Source organism: Leptonotus elevatus, chromosome 5 (genome assembly GCF_054856555.1).
Source record: "Leptonotus elevatus isolate MCC_2025b chromosome 5, RoL_Lele_1.0, whole genome shotgun sequence".
Lineage (NCBI taxonomy): Eukaryota > Metazoa > Chordata > Actinopteri > Syngnathiformes > Syngnathidae > Leptonotus > Leptonotus elevatus.
The window spans coordinates 3,505,654-3,525,837 of NC_141243.1; the positions used below are offsets into that span (position 1 = coordinate 3,505,654).

General features: G+C 42.8%; 2 protein-coding genes across 4 annotated transcripts; one reads left to right on the top strand and one right to left on the bottom strand.

Moving 5' to 3' along the window:
* Positions 1 to 263: 263 nt before the first annotated feature.
* Positions 264 to 4,451, bottom strand: coq2 (coenzyme Q2 4-hydroxybenzoate polyprenyltransferase). 3 transcript variants are annotated; one of them, XM_086075992.1, is made up of 10 exons: positions 4,380 to 4,451; positions 4,178 to 4,257; positions 3,990 to 4,090; positions 3,175 to 3,509; positions 2,760 to 2,926; positions 2,559 to 2,680; positions 2,125 to 2,210; positions 1,924 to 2,057; positions 931 to 1,119; positions 264 to 675 (listed from the first exon to the last, which is right to left on the bottom strand). In XM_086075992.1, the coding sequence occupies exons 4-10, from the start codon at positions 3,443 to 3,445 to the stop codon at positions 538 to 540; spliced, it is 1,107 nt and encodes a 368-aa protein (XP_085932118.1). In that variant the 5' UTR covers positions 3,446 to 3,509; positions 3,990 to 4,090; positions 4,178 to 4,257; positions 4,380 to 4,451; the 3' UTR covers positions 264 to 537. The 3 variants fall into 3 exon arrangements, with proteins under 3 accessions (XP_085932118.1, XP_085932119.1, XP_085932117.1); XM_086075993.1 differs by having other exon boundaries at positions 3,175 to 3,504; positions 4,178 to 4,422; XM_086075991.1 differs by having other exon boundaries at positions 4,178 to 4,422.
* Positions 4,452 to 5,110: 659 nt separating this feature from the next.
* LOC147173360 (zinc finger protein 462-like) lies at positions 5,111 to 19,714 on the top strand. The gene is made up of 10 exons (XM_086076934.1): positions 5,111 to 5,224; positions 6,502 to 12,851; positions 12,977 to 13,236; positions 14,420 to 14,538; positions 15,021 to 15,146; positions 15,236 to 15,470; positions 16,726 to 16,868; positions 17,034 to 17,257; positions 18,195 to 18,858; positions 19,453 to 19,714. The coding sequence occupies exons 2-10, from the start codon at positions 6,516 to 6,518 to the stop codon at positions 19,542 to 19,544; spliced, it is 8,199 nt and encodes a 2,732-aa protein (XP_085933060.1). The 5' UTR covers positions 5,111 to 5,224; positions 6,502 to 6,515; the 3' UTR covers positions 19,545 to 19,714.
* The last annotated feature ends 470 nt before the right edge of the window (positions 19,715 to 20,184 follow it).

Below are 20,184 nucleotides of genomic sequence, written 5' to 3' on the forward strand. Positions count from 1 at the left end.
TGTCATTCGAACGCTTGAAGACAAAATATGACTTTCTGTCATCTCCAGATACAATCATTGTTGAGGTTGACTTGTTTTCTGAATTGAGCTTTGTCTACCATGAACAAGATTGAAAAAAATCTTTGTGAAGGGGACAACATTAAATTCACTTGTAAAAGGTATCGCTTGCTGACAGATGGATGTCCAAAATCAGGTTTAAATATTGAAATAGTAAATACATGAATAAACAGAATCCCCCCCCCCCCAAAAAAAAATACAAATAATACCACTGCTTTTATTTTATTTTTAATCCCAAAGTGAAAAATAGAAATATTATGAAAATTGTTTTATTCCTTTATCTTCTCATCTCATCAGTTGTTGTTTTTTTTGCATAATTACAACTTTATTTTTGAGGGGGAAAATCTGACCATTCTTGTAAAATGAAAGACTGCAAACGAGTGTATTTGATGATGCAATCCATATACTTGATTGCATGCATTTCATGCAGGTTCCTATTACATCAAAAAAAAAAAAATTCTATGTGACCATTTCCGGTCTTTATAATGTTATTGTTTCTAGTCTGTTTTTCCACAGGTTACCAGCGATGATTCCTAAAAGTAGTAAAAGTCCAAGATTTCGGTTGGATACAAACTTCTTCCAGCAGTCCTCCGGCTTTTTCATGTCCAGGGTGGAAATCTGTTGAACAGAGATATATTGCTAATTTGCTACCTTGACTTACAAGTGCCCAAACTTAAAGAGTTTTCAAGTTACGAGCTGTCACTCGGTTGATTGACACCATCTGGTGTCATATTGGTGGCAAGGAGCTTCATTTTAGTCAAGCCGTAGCCAAAGTAGTGCTTTGCTGCCATCTTATGCCATCCTATAGGCAATGGTAAACTTTTTATTGGCTTTGATTGTGAGGGTTGTGAGAACATGGACGGACGCGCTCACCTGGCGTGTTAGGTGGAGGGTGACAGCGGCGAGGGTGACGTAGTACGGGAGGGTCTGCTCGGCGTGCACTCCCGCCGTCACCAGGCCCGCCATCATGGCCGCCGCAAAGCCGCTCAACCAAAGTTTGGTCTGCTCGCCAAAACGAAGCGCTGTCGACTTGACGCCCACTTTGATGTCATCCTCCTTGTCCTTAATCCCCATGGGAACAAATATGGACGCTTACAGGTTTGTTTGTTTGTTTTTTTAATCGCATTACTATAATAATAATGATAATAATATATCGATTTCATTATGTGCTTTTCTAGATTTAGTATAGTATATATATATATAATATACCGGTATGTAGTTACTAGCTTGCAGCTGATGTGATGCATATACTGTAGAGTCCCCAGTCGGGCTCTCCCACAATACTGCAGTACAATACAAAACGTCAAAAGACTATAGCACACAATTCAATAACCAATAAAAACAATGTTTCCCGTCGAACAGAAGTCAAAATATTTATAAGGCCTTGTTTTTTTAGAACAAAAAAAAAACTGTATTTTTTTGGGTTAGAAGTTTTAAATGGTAAATGTCACTCTTAATTTAAAAAAAATAAAATAAAACTAGATTTTTAAGAAAAATCTAGTTTTATTTTTTGAAATTAAAAGTATTTTTTACAACAATAAAGTTTAGGATTTTTTTAAGGATAGGAAATCTGATAATTCAAAACAAAGTGTCATAGTCTAATGAGAGTAACATTTTATTTATTATTCCCTATTTTCCCCAAAAATAAAGGCATGTTTTATTGACAAAAAAAATTATTTTAAGAAAATAAAATTGAACCCAATTACAATAATGTCGTCATTTTTTCAAGACACCAATTAAAACATTGGTCCAATATTTACAAAAGTTGCAATCTTAGGAGAAAAAATCTGCATTTTCCCAAGCAAGGGATTCTACGTGCATCATTGAAGAATCTATTACATATTGTTGCGATGATTATTTCCTTACCTGATGTGCATAAATGGTGTCGTAGACGAGTGTCCACATGACTCCGGAGAAGTAGAGGGGGAGACACACGGACCAATCGCAGGCGCCTCTGATGGCGGCCCAGCCAAGCAACGCCCCCCAGTTGAAGGTCAGACCTCAATGCATGCAACAAAGTTACACTAGAAGTACAAAAATGGAGAGAAAAAACAAAACATTTCCTACCGAGCACCAGCTGGGGCCAGTAAGTCATCCTCTTCATCAGCGGGTACGTGACCACAAGTGACAAGGAGGCGGCGCCCAGTGCAATACTGAAAATATGTAAAAAGATGTCCAATCCAAAATGTTGGATTTCAAAAAGTACATTTTGGTACTACTGGACAGCAGAAGGAAGGTCAAATAGTCATTTGGAAATTGTCGCTCACTTTATTAATAATACTAATTGGAACCTTACACTCAACAAATGTGCTATAGATATTTTAAAAAGCCAATATTAAAAACTAATTAAAAAAACAAACCATTTTCAAAAACCATAAAAACGAAACAAAACAAACCCATTCTAAAATCTAATTTAAACGTAACTGAATTTGAAAAACAAAAGTCAAAATGAAACAAAAACTTAATGAAAAATCCAGAACCATTATAACCCTGACATGCACCTGTAATAGTTGAGGCGGAGGAGCACACCAAGAGCGAGTGAAAGCTGCCCTCCCAGGAACACCAGAGCCTGCAGACGGGAAACATCCCCACAAGCGATGGGCCGCGTGGCCGTCCGACCCACCTGCACGGCAAAACCAGTCAGAACCAAACGTGACGCGACGTCTGTTGAAAAGCGAGGACGTGACGTGACGTGACGTTACTTTCTTGTCAAAATCTTTGTCCCACATGTCGTTGATGGTGCAGCCGGCCCCGCGCATCAGCACGGCGCCCGTTCCGAACAGGGCCAGCATCGCCAAGTCCGGAAGGCAGCCCGGCTCGGCGGCCAGGGCGATGCTCCACGTGCATGGAAGGTACAGCAGCCATGTGCCTACCATGCACAAAAACATCAGGCTCAGGCAATCCAGTGGACATTTTCATTAAATAGTTGTCAATTCATTTTGACACCTCTACTAAAAACAGTGTCTATTGTCATCGTAGCTGATAAAATGACATTTAAGAAAGCAAAGATGAGGGATGAAATGATCTGCATTCAACAGAAAGACCTCCACTCAGAACAATAAGATCTCAATTGATTGTGTATCTAATATTACGGCCAGTGAGTGTTGGCATACACACCTATTGGTTTGTCCAGCCTCATTAAGCGTAGATACGGCTGGACGGGCCCCGGGGCTGCATTCACAATCGCCGCTGGGGACACGCTGAACGTTCTCCTTGCGTGACCAACTAATGAAGGGACGCTTCTGCGGATGCCAGGACGCACACGGAATGTTCCGGACTGTGGCTCTTCCTCTTTGGGAAGCGTGTGGAGGCCCGAGGAGCAGGCGGGGCGCCGATGGAGCCTCCCGAGGGCGGTCAGCGTACCCCAAGTGAGTTTAGTTGGGAGCATGGTGATTCTGGTGGGGTCCCGGGGGTGTTGTCATTCACTGTGGAATCCCATCTGCAGGCCTACGCTGAACACACACACACAAAATGACTGATCATAGATACGCAAGAGCAGCCAATCTCTTTGTTGCCGCAAGTAATCAGTTGTGTGCGTTTAACTTTTCTGTAAATTCGAATGCTACTGAAAGGGAAAATAGGTATAAACATATTATTATGCCAAATATGCCTAGTAATTGCATTGCCTACCCCCTTGTTCGTTTAGTGCTCCGGTTTACGTAACACTAGGGTTATTATTACATATGTGCCACGTCGTAATCCGAGGACGCCCCTGTGCAATGTCATTTTCACGTGAAGCGTATTGGCTTCAAGGAGACACAGTTGAATGAATTAAGTTTATTTCGGCAACCACAGCATATAACAGAAAACACAAAACACCCCCTCGAACAAACCAACCAACCGATCAATTATAATTACAGGTAAAAAGAAAAGAACAAATATATGTCGACAGGTAGTATAAAGAAAACGTAGGGGCGGGGACATGCTCTTACCTTCACGTTAATGTCACTGGTCGCTTCCTTGTACAGTGGTCATCCCCAAATTGTTGAACAAAGACGTCAAAATGCAACAAAATCAGAGCTTGGTCAAAATACTGGAAGGGAAAAACAAACATACAAGTTTAACACGTACATAAATACAGAAAGACTCAGGATAAGTAGCAAAATAATATTATTATCACCTTTTGCGGTTACTTCCTTTTGGGGTAGTCGGTCCCGAAAAAGGTCCGGACAAAAACAACGCTTCACCGAGGACGCCAAACTGAGAACAAGTCAATATTGGTCATGAAATAGCCCAAATTACAAGTTTAAAATCGATTAAACCAAATAATGGCTTCGAATAAGTCATAAGAAAAAAATTAAGGGGTCGTAATTATAAACTACCTCTCTTGTTTGTGTTACTTGGTCGCTTGAGACACTTCCTGTTGTAACGGTCCGTTCCCAAATAAATCCGGAAGAAAACGAAGCTCTCATTCCAGTTGTACCATTGTAAAAGCCGTGATTTGATCTAGAGATTTATTTAGGTCAAAAAGTTTAATATGTGAGAAAGGTATTCCAGTATTCCTACGAAGATCTTAGACCAATTAAAATATATATATTCTTTTTTTTTGGGTTTGGTTGAAAATTGTAGGAAAAACATTTATTTTATTTTATTTTTGGGGGCGGGGGGGGGGCAAAAAAAAGCATGATAAAATATTATAAAACCAATTCTGCGCCTCAAAATCAAAATTAACACGGTGTGTACATTTAGATTTGCTGAATCGATACGCGAGTGCTTTAATACCTTCAGCATGCCTTCCACTGGGGGTGCTCTCATTAATGGGATTGGGACAATGTATTGATACATGTTTGTTGTGATTAACGTAATGATAATTGCATGATGATCCTTTTTAGTGTGCAAATATTCACCAAAGACGGTTCGCAAAGGATTGAAACTCCTCTTTTCACGTTAAAATATAAAAGTAAATGTGACGAATTCCGTGAGCTTTGTGACAACCCAACTTCCGTCTGGGTACCTTCAGTATAAGAAATAGTTTGGCATTACGAAACAGCATTGAGTGGGGCAAAATCGTTTTACTGCGAAAGAGCCACGACCTTGACCGGAAGCTGAGTTTCTACACGCGACAGTAGGTTCTCGCTCGCGCGAAAAATGGCGGAAATGTGTGCTGCTTTAGCGTCTTTTATTCGAGGTGTTGCTGTTTAAACCTCGAACCCTGGACTATTTCCAGGTGAGTATGTGTAGTTTATTCACAGAGAACGGAGATGCATAGCGGCTTTATCGCTAGTCTTCCATTCAATCACAGCCCGTCTCGGTTGGAAGTTGTACTTGCCCACTTTATAGTCACTTTTGCTATTGTTATATGTCAACATTATTGTGGCACTGCATTGACAATTAAATGCATATAAAATAATTTTATTACAGTGACTCCGATCTAATGCATTGACTACTACATGCTTCTCCTATCGTTCCAACCAATGTGCTAAACAGCACTTGCACACTTGCATTGTTGTGATGAACGTTCACTAGGTTGCCACTTATTTGCGGCTATTGAGGCATCACTTAAAGCCTTGTAATAAAATCAGGACAAGACAAAATAATGCTTGCCACACGTGTCATTTAAAAGTAGGGCATGTCAAACAAGAAAAAAACATGTTCTGTACTCCTGACTGATTTGCCATTATTTGTAAATTGAGGATCTGGATTTTGGTCCGATTTTGTATGGCCATGGTCAGAGTGAGGGTGGCACCTTTTGCACGATAGAAATAATCCACAGAGAAAAATAGTCTTTGTGCGCGCATTGTACATTTGCTTCTCTCACCAATTATAGAAATATAGAAAATGTCAAGAAATAATACACATAGTAAAAGAAAAAGCTTGTGTCCTGTAATTAATACAGATTTCTAAAATACCACTTTCTTAATCCATAGATCAGGATATTCTACCTGGTATTTCAAAACTTTGCTGGATTGGGAAAACAAAACAAAACACTGAACTTCTCGGGTTGAGGTTTCCAAATTGATCCTGCCCCCAGGATCACGGACATGAGATAGAAAGTGTGTTCTGTAGATATCAAGGCTTTGATAAATCAATTAAATGCTAAACTGCTAAAATGCTAAACTAAATGCAAAAGATTAAAATAACCATTGAAAATGTTTGCTGTTCTGTTGCATCGAGTCACAAGACCACGCCGAAAGAGACATGATGATGAAGATCATGCCTACCAAAACCTCAGCACAGCAGCAAATTCAAGGAACAAATTAATCTTATGATGCTCCAGCAAGAACAAATTAAATAAAAAAATATAGAATTACTGGAAAAGCAAATTATGCAATAATTTGCTTTAACAGTAATTCTATTTTTTTTACTGTGTGATTGTAATTGCTGTTGTTACAATTTGGGGTTGATGCAATTTTCTTTTTTTTATTGTTTGATAAAAATAAAAAAATACTAGGCCCAGATGACATTTCAGTATTTTTGTGTGCTTTGCAATAAATGACCATCTAGGTTGTGTCACTGCGATGACCTCCTACAACGAGATGCAAAAAGAAGAAGACGCTGACGACATCATGCACAACCCAGATGCCCAGCCCAGCCAGTTGTTCCAGTGCAGCCGTTGTCCGCTCAAGTTCAAGTCCGAGGTCTTCCTGGTGGAACACATTGGTCATGTCCACGGCTCTGATCTCAAATTGAATAACCATGCCAAGAAAGACTCTCCCAAAAGAACCCCGGAAAGCCCGCTTGGCGGTCTTCAAACCGATCCCTCTGAGGATTTGAAACACCTCAAAGATGGCAAGAACTTGAAAGAAGATGTAACCCAAAAGCTAGAGACTGAAATAATGGCCGTCTCAGCTAACCATCATGATGAAGAAAAAGAAGATGACAACAAGGCACATTTAATTTCTCCCTCAAGAGTGACTCTTAACTTGTCCAGGGATCTGAAGACATACAAGAAACCACCAAAAACTTCCACCATCAGCAATTATTTCACAGTCGCCGATAGCCAACAAGACGAGTCAGACGACCAGTCAGACGACCAGTCAGACGACCAATCAGACGACCAGTCAGATTACCAATCAGATGACGCGTCAAACAACGTTACCCCTGCCACCATCAACATCTCCAGCAGCCATACTTACTTGAAGGAAGACCAGCTCTATGTCGAACGGATACACCCCATCATCGAAGCACCCGCCCCGGAGAACAAGAAAACCTCCAAAACCAAGACTACGACACCAGAAGCAACAGACAAGAAAGAGCTGTCCTTTGAAGTAAGCGAAGATGACGAAGACAAGCGGGTCATCCCCCTGACCTGCAGCGGTAAGGACTGTGACCACCAAGACGACAAAGAGGCACATTTAATTTCAACCTCAGAATTGACTCTTAACTCTTCCAGGGATTTTAAAACACACAAGAAACCACTGCAAACTTCCACCGTCAGCAAAAATGTCATGGTCTCCAATAGCCAACCAGACGAGTCAGATGACCAATCAGATGATGATTCAGATGACGAGTCAAACAACGTTACCCCTGCCACCGTCGACATCTCCAGCAGCCGTACTTACTTAAAGGAAGACCACCTCTATGTCGAATGGATACACCCCATCATCCAAGCACCCGCCCTGGAGAGCAAGAAAACCTCTAAAACCAAGAAGACTACACCAGAAGCAACAGACAAGAAAGACGAGCGTGTCATACCCCTGACCAGCAGCGGTGAGGACTGTGACCACCAATACGACAAAGAGGCACATTTAATTTCTACTTCAAAAGTGACTCTTAACTCGTCCAGGGATCTGAAGACATACAAGAAACCACTACAATCTTCCGGCATCAGCAAATATTTCACGTTCGCCGATAGCCAGCCAGACGAGTCGGGAAACCAATCAGATGACGAGTCAAACAACGTTACCCCTGCCACCATCGACATCTCCAGCAGCAATACTTACTTAAAGGAAGACCACCTCTATGTCGATCGGATGCGCCCCATCATCGAAGCTCCCGCTCAGGAGAGCAAGAAAACCTCCAACACAGAGAAGACGGCACCAGAAACAACAGACAAGAAGGAGCTGTCCTTTGAAGTAAGCGAAGATGACGAAGACAAGCGGGTCATCCCCCTGACCTGCAGCGGTAAGGACTGTGACCACCAAGAGGCACACTTAATTTCTACCTCAGAAGTGACTCTTAACTCATCCAGGGATCTGAAGACAGACAATAATCCGCCACAAACTTCCACTGTCAGCAAATATTTCACAGTTGCCGTCAGCCAGCCATACGAGTCAGAAAACCAATCAGATGAGGAATCAAACAACGTTTCCTCTGCCACCATCGACATCTCCAGCAGCCATCCATACTTGAAGGAAGACGTTGTCGATCGGATGTGCCCCATCATCGAAGCACCCGCTCAGGAGAGCAAGAAAATCTCCAACACAGAGAAGACGGCACCAGAAACAACAGACAAGAAGGAGCTGTCTTTTCAAGTAAGCGAAGATGACGAAGACAAGCGGGTCATCCCTAAGACCTCCAGCTATAAGGACCGAGACCACCAAGACGACGGAGAGACACATTTAATTTCTACCTCAAAAATGACTCTTAATTCGTCCAAGGATCTAAAGACATACACAAAACCACTACAAGCTTCCACCGTCTGCAAAAATGTCATGGTCGCCGATAGCCAGCCAGACGAGTCGGAAAACCAATCAGATAATGAGTCAAACGACGTTACCCCTGCCACCATAGACATGTCCAGCAGCCATTCTCACTTGAAGGAAGACCACCTCTTCGTCGATCGGATGCGCCCCATCATCGCAGCTCCCGCCCCGGGTAGCAAGAAAACCTCCGACACAGAGAAGACGGCACCAGAAGCGACAGACAAGAAGGAGCTCTCCTTCGAAGTGAGCGAAGATGACGAAGACAAGCGAGTAATCCGCACGACCTACGGCTGTAAGCACTGCAACCACAAAGACGACAACCTCAATCACATGTCTGCCCATTACCACAAAACCCACCCGTACGTACGCTACAACTCTGACTACATCCGGGATGAGAACGATCAGAGCGCCACCTTCCGCTGTCTGGTGTGTCCCATTGAGTTCCTGAAGGAAGATGACCTCAGGAAGCACTACAGCGACAAGCATGCAGGGTCCCCGGATATTTTTACGCTGGGACTAGACCAGATCAACCTGGCGTTCAAATGTTTCACCTGTGCTTATACCACCAATAGTTTGGATATGCTTAAGGAGCACTACAAGGACAGGCATCCCCCGGCCAATGCGCTAAATGCCTTGATTTTCCTCAAGTATGTGTTCGTGCCACGGCAAGAAGACCCTCCGCCCATCAAGTCCCCCGCTTCAGAAGCCCTTCGGCCCAACGTAGCCTTGTATGTATGCAACAAGTGCCCCTTTCGTCACAAGTCCGTCATCGTGTTGCAAGTCCACTACCAAAAAAATCACCCAGAAGAAGCCGTCACCATCGACATGATAAAACGACAGGCTGGCGTTGTGTCAAATAAGAGGCCAGGATGTCCAAGCTCTGAAGCTCAAACAAAAGACAAAGTTCAAATCCAAGAACCTACGTTGGAATCCTCTATAACCGAGAAGGTCAGAGAAAGCTCCGAAGCGCAATTGAAAACCAAGTACAAAGTTAAGGTCCTTGAAGCTAAGCCGCAATCGTCTATATCTGAAAAAGTCAGAGACAACTCCGAAGTGCAAATGAAAACCAAAGAAAAAGTCAAGATCCTAAAAGCTAAGTCGGAATCGTCTACACCCGGAAAAGTCAGTGAAAGCTCCGAAGGTCAAACAAAAACAAAGGGCAAAGTTAAGATCCAAGAAGTCAAGTCAGAATCGTCTATACCCGAGAAAGTAAAAAAAAGCTCTAAAGTGCAAATAAAAAATAAGGGCAAAGTTAAGATCGCAGACGTTAAGTCCGAATCTTTGGTACCAGAGAAAGTTGACTCCGCAGACGACCAGAGCAAAGGAGTTGACTATGAACAAACCCATAAAGCCAAGAGGCTCGTCCAAAATCGAGTGCCCGGAACAACCTCACCCGATTCGAATGGCGCTAAATTTGAAGAACTGAAGCCGAAGGGCAAATCAACAACTTTCAACATTTATGCGCATGCCGATAATTTGTTTTTCTGCTATAAGTGCAACTACGGGAATCCCACCATCAAAGGAGTGATGGTCCACCAGTTCAGAACACATGATAAACTCCGGACCAGCAGCGAAGATATTGTGGCCTACACGACTAAAGTACACAGTCGGTTGCAAAAATCCGAAGCCCAAGCTGATAATCAGTGCTTTTCTTCTTCGCTGCCTCTTCCCATCTTGAACGAGGGCGATGAACACACGTTTTTCTGCCACCTCTGCCACTACCGGCGCAGTACCGTCTCCAAAGTGGTCCAGCACTACTCCAGCAAACACAACGGCATGGTGGCCACGCCTAAACAGATCCAATCGTACACGTTTCGGACTCTTGAGCTGTTGCAGAATGCCGTCGTCGGTGAGGAAACGCAACATAAGAAAACAACAAACAACCAACCAGCTCCCCAGAAACTCATGAGCCTCCAGTGCAAGTCTTGCGTTTACAAGACCCAAAATCCAAACCTCTTCCGGATTCACGCACGCAAGTGCCAGCGAGAAAATCACTCGAGTTCAGGTGTTTTGAAAGTGTACCTCAAACATGGGAATGTACCGGCTGGCTACCATTGCGATATGTGCACGTTCTCCCATAAAAAATCCACCATGTTGTACAAACACTACCGCCAGGAACATCCCGAGAGCAGGTCCAGCCTGGATTTTATCACCACCCGCTTAAAGGAAGGCCACAAAAGCTCTCATTTTAAAAAGAAAAACCAGATAAGACCAGATCTGGGCAACGGGGAGGAAACCAATGCCAGTGGAGAGCAGAGTGAAACTCTGACGTATTCGTGCCGAGCATGTTCCTTCAAAGGGAGCTCAGTGGCGGGACTTGAGGACCACTACCGTGCTGTGCACCCCTGGTGCATTAAGGAAAATGGTAGCCGAAAGAAGTCGAGCGGTGGCAAGAACAATCACCAGAAACCGTTTAGCTGTTGTGATGATTACCAGATCCCCGTCCAGTCCCCGGCTGAGTCCCCGTCTCTGATCCAGGAGGACGGCAACAGCATGTCCAAAGAATCGGAACGTAGTGTTGATATGGACGAAGAAACTCACCAGCATGTTTTCAAGTGTCCGTACTGCACTTATGTTAACACCAAGCATCAGGGGGTCCTCACCCACTGCCAGATGAGGCACTCGGCCCTCCAGTCCCGAGCCAACAGCCTGTACGTGGACGAGGCGCACTTTCGCCACTGGGACAGGAAGCAGCACAGCCAGGAAGGCGGCGACGCGTTGCACTTCCGAGGCTACATGTGCGAACTCTGTCCGCAGACCCACGAGACCGAGAAGAAGCTAAGAAAACACCACGAGAAGGACCATGGCGACGCTCCGCCGGACAGCGCCGCAAAGAAAACGCATGTCAAGATCCCCAAAAGCGCAACGTACAAAATCAAAATGACACTTTTCAGGTGTCAGCAGTGTTCGTACAGCTGCAGCAACAAGATGGCGTTTGGTCGACACATGCGCCTGAAGCACAAGGGGCCCCATTTTCAGGTCAGTCGCTACAATTGCGTCCTGTGCTCCAATTCCTACTTCAAGAAGAAGCGCCTCGGGAGCCATTATAAGAATAAGCACGGCCAGGACGCCTACCTGAAACACTTTTCACCGCTTTACGAGCAAACCCCTGATAATCCACCACCGGAACCCAAGGTCAAGGCTTCAACCAAGAGCAAAAAATTAGTGTACAAGTGTCCGCTTTGCCCCTACGTGAACTCGCGGCCGCACGGCATGGCCACGCACTGCCAGATGATGCATCCCGACCTTGCCGTCCGGATAAGCGAGTTCGAACGGGGCGAGATCAGCATCAGCAGCAACTACCAGTCGGGTAGCAACAACAAGCGGGGCTACCTGTGCGACGTGTGTCAGGGGATTTGCATGTCACTCAAAAAACTTGCCATCCACTGCTCCAAGAAACACACCGGAGCTTCCAAACAGGAAAAGGAAAAACCCTCGGAACGGTCCGACGATGCGAAATCTCAGGAATCGGTTTCAGTAGACCCCCCTTTGATGGGCACAAATCCCAATGGAAAACTGCCAAAGAAGGTCGTCCTCTTCAAGTGCTTGTTGTGTTGCTATTCGTCCGTAATCCGGAAACGCTTGGCAGCGCATTACACCACATGGCACGGAAAGACCGCTTTCCACAAACACTTTGTACCGCTGTACCTTCGCAAGGTCCAAAAGGCGCAGCTTTCCCCGCAAGTAGCCGACTCGGAACCACCAGAAGACCCCCCGGAAGGAGAGGAACTGCTCTACAAATGCCAGCTGTGCGAGTACAGAACCTGGGCACGGCGCTACCTGACATACCACTACAACAAAACCCACCAATTGGATGCGAGGACGAGAGACAAGCTGCTGATGGCGTACAATAAACGCAAAAGACCTCCCCCTCACGATCTCCCTCCAGACTCGGAGCAAAGCTTGCAAGATACCGAGCAGACGTTCTTGGGTCAGTGCAAGAAGTGCCCCGACTTGTCCTTTGACTCGCCGCAGCTGCTGCTCACCCACTACTGCACGACCCATTGTGCCGGCCTCCGAATGGACTTTACCGTGGTCTACCCGGTGGGCCGTTCCACGGGTGTGTATTGGTGCATTCGCTGCAACAAGACGATCAACGGCATCAGGACGCTCAGCGGCCACCTGGATCGGCACCGGGAGAAGAGTTTGATGAAGGTCGCGGGCAAAAAGAAGATGGCCACGCCACTTGGAAAGAAGACATCCAAATCGGTAAATCCTCATTTTTTTTAAATCTGAGATTGTAGTTTCAGGTCTTTTGCCCCAGACTATGGTACAAATTGTCCTCACTTCGTTTTTTTTAAAAATACATTTCTCTTCTTTCGCACTGAAAACAGAAACTTCTGGACACTTCGACAGAGGGCCTTTGGAGCTATAACGCGCCACACGAAGTACCCCCCTTGATCAGCAGCTTGGTGGCGTCACCCGCGAAGACCGGCGAGCACGAGCCATTGGACGCAGAGTCGCTAAGCGAGAGTTACACGTGCGGCCAGTGCCAGCGCACGTTCAAGTCGCGCAACGGTCTGCGAACGCACAAGCGCAGCCACGAGGCGCTTGCAGCCATCAAGAAGCTGCCCGCGTCACTGTCACAACTCAAGTAAGAACACCTGTCATTTGACGAGGTCATCCTGTAATGCGCACCTGAGTCAGGACTCGCCGAGGACGTGATAAAATTAATTGACAACTATTTTAACTCATTTGCTCCCAAAAAGGTATAAATATGTTTTATTTTAAATGTTTCCCAAAGACGTATATATACGTTTTTAATGGGTTTTTTTTATTTTTATGCTACAGAAGGCTTTGATGTAGAGAACGGGTTGAAGAAATGGTAGTTAGTACACCAACGGCCAGCAGGTGGCAGCAGAGCAAAACAGATCAACCAGGGCCATGTTGCAAAAAGCTCATTTACCCACAGTTCTAAATAGATTTGTGAATATTGATGAAACTTAGCTATATTCTAATGCTAATTGCTGCAAAACGGAAACAGATAGAAATGTGTATACTTTTTCCCCCCTGATTAAAGAAGAGACGCTAATCTTTCTTTTGGTAGGTTCCATGTTTTATATATTATTCTGTGGGCCTTGCAAAATCAGTCAAAATCCAGTAAAACAGCCGGGAGCGAAGGGGGTTGCTTCAGTGAAAATGGCTGGGAGTAAATGAGTTAATAATCGAGTAATCGTTTGTAGCCATTTTTTTTATTTAAAATTGTCCAAATCCTCTGATTCATTCATCAACAGTAATTGTTTGCTTCCTTCATGAAAAAGACTGATTATCTTCTGTGTTTAATAAAAATGATACATTTGCAAACATCTGTTTTTGCTTTGGAAAATATAAATCCCCCCTTTTTTAAATCACTATATAAAGTACGAAATAAACACCAATATACTGGTTAATAAACAGTGATCTGGGGGGGAAATGCTTTTGTAATACACTTTACTACAAAATTAAAATGAATCCGATTAGTCGATTAATCAATTGAATAATGGGTAGATTAATCGACTCTAAAAATACTCAATAGTGACAGCACCAAGTGATACACTAAAAAATATATAATCACCTCTCTACCTACTTACCCATATACTTACCATTCTTACCTGCCTACTTAACTTTCTACTTACCTACCTAATGACCTACCAACTTACCCTCCATTTCCTTACCTATCAACCCACCTACCTAACTACCAACATACTTGTCTCCCTACTACTTAGCCACCGGTCTGCCTAACTCATTTCCTACCTTCAATACGTAACAAGTGTATTTGTTTTCTCTGACCCCAACAGCCTGAACAAGTATCTTCTCCACAAGCCTGGAACGATCCGTCCTTTCCAGTGCTCCATCTGCTTCTACCGTACCAACCTGATGGGCCTGTGGACCAACCATTTGCTGAAAAACCACCATGGTGTGTCAACATCCAGCTGTTTTTCTCCATCTCAGGGTGCGGCCATTTTGCCACTTGCTGTTGACTGACAGGGGTGTCAAATCCAGGTCCAGAAAGTAAACACCCTGCCGCAGTTTGGCGTTAGCCCCTTGTGCCTAGCTAGCCGAGTGAGCTCGCTAGCTAGCACCTGGGGCTAAAGACAAACTCTGGCGGGGTTCTTACTTTCTGGATTTGGATTTGCCACCTCCAATCACAGCTCACCTGTTTTCTGGAGCTGAGCTGTGATTGGTCATTGCCTGAGCCCTGAGCAACTGCGATGTCATCTTCAGTCAACAGCAAGTGGCAAAATGGCCGCACCCTGAGATGGAGAAAAACAGCTGGATTTTGTAATTGCTTGTATCCAAATAGTCGGTCTCTGGAGTGCCCTCCCACCGATCAAGCGTGAAATGACAAAACCAAGAAACTTCCTTGCCTCTGTATTGAAGTGTCTGTTGTTTCTCCAGATATCGTCCTCGAAACCTGTGATGACAAACAGGAGACCGGAATGCCTCAGAGCGCGGACACGGATACACTTCATTTAGGCTCCGGGGTCATCAGTTCGGCCAAAACGAATGAAGGTTGTACCAAAGGCAAGTCATGAAATCACGAATACAAACGGAACCTTCCTGCATTCCCGCTCATCTAAACTCACGCCTATGTTGCGTAATATCTTGCGCAGACTGGTACCTGGAGTCCCCGGAGGTGCGCCGTCAGCTGAGTCACCTCAGCCTGATGGCTCAGAATGGAGCCGCTACCGCGCCGGCCACCCGGCAGGTTGAGAGCGGCGGCTTGTTCCGCTGCGAGAACTGCTCCTTCTTTTGCGAGGACCTGTCCGGCATGCGGCGACACTACCTCAGCAAACACGGCAGGAAGATGTTCACGTGCAAGGACTGCCACTTCTTCACCGGCTTAAAGTCAGTCAGCATTTAGTGCTGCTTACCGTAGTACTATTGTTCATATTATACGCTGGTTTACGAACACCATCTTAAATGTCATTAAAAATGCGCTTTGCCATATACTTGCATACAAAACGAACAGTACTTAATAATGCTTACCCATCTACGCATAAAATAACGTACCCGTACTAATCAGTTGAAAAATATAGGATTAGGAGGAAAATGTGTAAAGTAAGCAAATAATCAAACCCAAAAACGTGTAAATACGTTTGTAATACTTTTTCATTCACTCCCAAAAACGTATTTATACGTTTTTGCTTCTTTTTTTATGAAAGAGCAAACAAGGCTTTGATGCGCCTTCTGACATACAGAAGTGGGTTAAAGAAATGATAGTCATTACAAAAAACGGCAATTAGGTGACAGCATAGTATAAGAGATCAGCCAGGGCCATGTTGCAAAAAACCTGTTTGCCAGTGTTTTCAATAGAAATGTGAATAATGATGAAACTTAGCTATATGCTAATACTAATTGCTGCAAAATGGAAACCGATAGAAATATAGTTTTTTTTCCTGATGAAAGAAGAGACTCTAATCTTTCTTTTGGTAGGTTCCATGCTTTTATAGCAATAGAACACAATAATCCGTGGGCTTTGCAAAATCGGTCAAAATCCAGTTAAACGGGGAGCAAAGTTGGTTGCGTCAGTGAAAATGGCTGGGAGTGAATGAGATCATATAAAATAGAATATTATTAAAATATAGTGCAGGGTATTGAAATGGAGTAATGTTTAACTAAATGACAACTAACATAAAAAAAGTTTGTTTGTTTTTATATTCGAAATAAAAAGTTATTAAAAAAAACATTAAATATGGTTTAAAGTAGTAAAATAAAACAATTACAAATTAATGTTATTAGTACATATTGTCTTTTGTGTTTTAGGAAAAAATATTAAAAAATTATTTTCATTAATAATATACCATTTATACATGGTAATATAATGAATAAGTGTGATAGATAATTTTACATATCAATATAATGCATAAAATTTTATCCTACAACAATTGGACATGTTGTATTAAATGTTGTTTAATAATACACATAAATATATGCAACCAGATAATAAAAATTAAGCACATTTGAATGAAAAAGCATATAAATGACAAATACGGTAGTTCCATATGTTGTGTTAGCAAAACTTTAGCACCAAAAAAAAAAAAATAGACACCAAATTTCAAAATGGATTTTCCTTTCTGATGAATCTTTTTGTGCCCTTTAGGAGAGCCATGAGGGTGCACATGGACACGGGTCATTCCACACTCCTGAAAGAAGCTGCTGCGCAAGACGGCTTCCGCTGCCCTTTCTGCCTCTACCAGACCAACAACAAGAACAACATGATCGACCACGTCCTGCTGCATCGCGGTACCTTTCACGTTACCTTGTATCTTTTGATATGAACTCATTTGCTGCCAGCTGCTTTCAAAGCAGCGTCAGCCATATTGCCTGACGTTATAGAAGTGACCTTAGCAGACCCGCCGCCGTTGATAAACGGCGCGCTTATTATTGTCAAATCGCATTGTTCGGCAGAGGAGCGCGTGGTTCCCATGGAGGTGCGGCGGCCCAAACTGTCGCGTTACCTGCAAGGCCTTGTGTTCCGCTGTCACGTGTGCACGTACACGAGCGCCAGCGCCGACAACCTGCGTTTGCACACCGCCAAGCACGAGTGCGTCAAGCCCTACCGATGCCGCCTCTGCTACTTCGACTGCGCCAAGCTGGACGACTTGGAGGCACACCTGTGCGCGAAGCATCAAGTGAGTGTGCAGTAATAATGATAATGATAATGATAATGCGTTAGATTTATATGTACTAGTGAGTGGCGTCACTTTTCGCACAATCCCTTGGGATAGCTTTATTTACACAATGCCACATAATGGTGAAAATCTGTATTTTTAGATTATTTTTAGATTTTTTTGAATTAATAAAGTAAAATATAAAATATCGATCTTTTAATTGAATAACATAAATTGTGATCAAAAGTAACATTTAGATTTTCAATCATTCTTAGCAAATTTATTATTATATAAAGTATAAAAATATTATTGGATAATACAATTATTTTCAGTCATAAAATTGTTTTGTTTTTTAAACAAGCTATTATTTATGTTATAATAAAATAATACAATAAGAAAAAATAACACACATAACCCCATATTATAAAATGTAAAAAATAAACTATTGATAAAATGTCCAAAAAATACAAATACAGAACATAAAATACAAATATAGGTATTATATTAAGTAGTATTATAAAACTGCAACAAAATTTATCATTTTATTTAATATTGTATATTGATAAACATATGTTTTGTAAAAAGTATAACATGTTATTGAATTATAAAATTGTAATCATAAAATCATCTTATGTATTATCTTATGTAGGATTTAATTGAATAAAGAAATAAAGTAGTAAAGATAAACTGTTTTGGTTTGAACCACGTTTTAATTAAAATATACAAATGAATATAAAGACAAATTGAAAATATTAATAAAATAGATTTTACATTAAAAAAAATAGAAAATTATATTCAATAATGCAATTTTTCATCCCTTTTATTGCAGTAATAAAGCACAGTAATATGTTTATTAAATATATTGACAAATACACAAATGATTAAAACAAGAATAATTAAGAACTTTAATGGTAATAATGATATTCCAATAAATAGCAATATTTTGTTCATTTTGCAGGTGATGAGGAATCATGAGCTCGTGGGGCAGCTCAACCTGGAGCAAATGGAGCGGGTGAAACTCAAGCAAAGACCTGAGAACGAGCAGGAGCAGCAGCGGCGGTCCCGTCCCGAGAACACGGAAGACTTTCTCAGCCACGCGAAGGAGCCGCACGCCGGCAAGCCCACGGAGGAAGAAAGCAGCGACCGTGAGAACCGCCTCGCCGAGACGGCCGCTGTCAAACAGGAGCATCAAAATGACGCCGGCCCCCCGGAGAACCCAGAAGAAACGGGGGGGGCGGCGGCGGACGAGATGGCAAAAGACCCCCGCTCGAAGCTGCAGACGCCGAACATCGAGGCGCGCGCGGAGAACGACATCCCGCAGCACGTGCCGGAGCTGGACGGCGAGAGCGGGACGCGCGGTTCCTCCAACGGAAGGAAGGAACCCCACGCAGACTTCTCGGAGAGCTCCGGCAAAGTGGCAAAGAAGACGCACAAGAGGGAAACTTCGGTCCCGCTCCTGGAGCCGCCTCGAGAGGACAAAGCCCACAAAAGGAAGCTCTGTGAAGGACTAAAAGAGCAAGGCAAGAAGGAGGGGGAAGAACGAGACTGTGAAGGGCAGACGAAGCGGATCAAGATGGAGGAGGATACCTGCACACAAGATGGAGACATGTCTGAGCTCAAAGGTAAAAATGACCAAAAAGAATTGTCTTGAGGTGCGTGCAAACAAAAAAAAAAAAAAAAGGCTTTGAGTTGCAGATTGCTGCTTCTACTTGAAAGAATTACACTGTGGGTATTCAGAATAACCTCAACGCTTTGCCTGACAAAGTCCACTAGCTTAATGCTAACACAAGATGCAACATACCATTCGACGAGCTAACAAAACTAGCATCTGTTGCGGTCGTTTTAACCTTTTAGGCAACGGGATATTTGAACACAAACTTTAGGCAGAGCATACAGGCATATATTCTTTATCCTCTGTTATTTTTTATTTTTTTTAACACAACTAACATGACTGCATCTTACTGAATCACTTTTCTTTGTGTATTGGTGTGTTATTACTCTGCCCCCTGGTGGTTTAGGTGTGCACACCAGAAAGATTTGCACAATCCATTGAGTCACAAATACTTCTAATTTCTAACAATCTGTTCAATTACTGTATGTTTTTACAAATAATGTTTGTTTTTTTCTTATTAAAAGAAAAACACTTTTAATAGGTGTTAACGCGTGTATAATAGGTGTAATGTTGGGGCATTTTGTTTGGTTTTTTGGTGTTGTAGGTGCCGGCATGACGTTCTCTTGCAACTTTTGCGGACGATACCTCCAAAGTGAAGAAGAGCTGCAGCGTCACGCCTCCCGCCACAGAATGTAGACCACAAACGCTTCAACAACTCAACAGAACGCTACCAACAAAACTCACATTTCAGACTCCCTGCTTTGAAATAAATGATTTTCGACATTTGAAACATTTTCTAAAGGAATGTGATTTTGGGGGGGTTTAACAGGTTTGTTTTGATAGTTTAAATAAAACTTTGGAAAACGGCCGTTAGATGTCTTGACACTTTGTTTTGTTTTCATGTGGAAAAACACTTATAGTGCTACTGTATAAAAAGACAAATACACTAAATATTTTATTTTATTTTTTTTGTTTCGTTAAAATATATGTTGCATTCAAGCGCTGCACGACTTTGTGCCTTCCTGGTGTCTGTCTCACAACGTTTTCAGTTGATTTTATTTGAACTGTTTTATAAATTCGTTCATTGAATAAATGTCAATGTTTTGTACACTTGATTACTTTCGGTTGTCGAACTTTTCTCTGCTTGGTTATAATGTACATAATGATTATTCTGTGTTCTTCCTATTTGATGATTGCTGTGTGATCGTTCTTGGTAGATCAATGCAGCAGATGGGAAACTAGTAACAGATTTATTTGGTGTTGTGAAAGTGTCGTACAATTCATTTAAAATACAGGCTATAAACTGGGTAACATTACAGAAGATAATACAGTATAT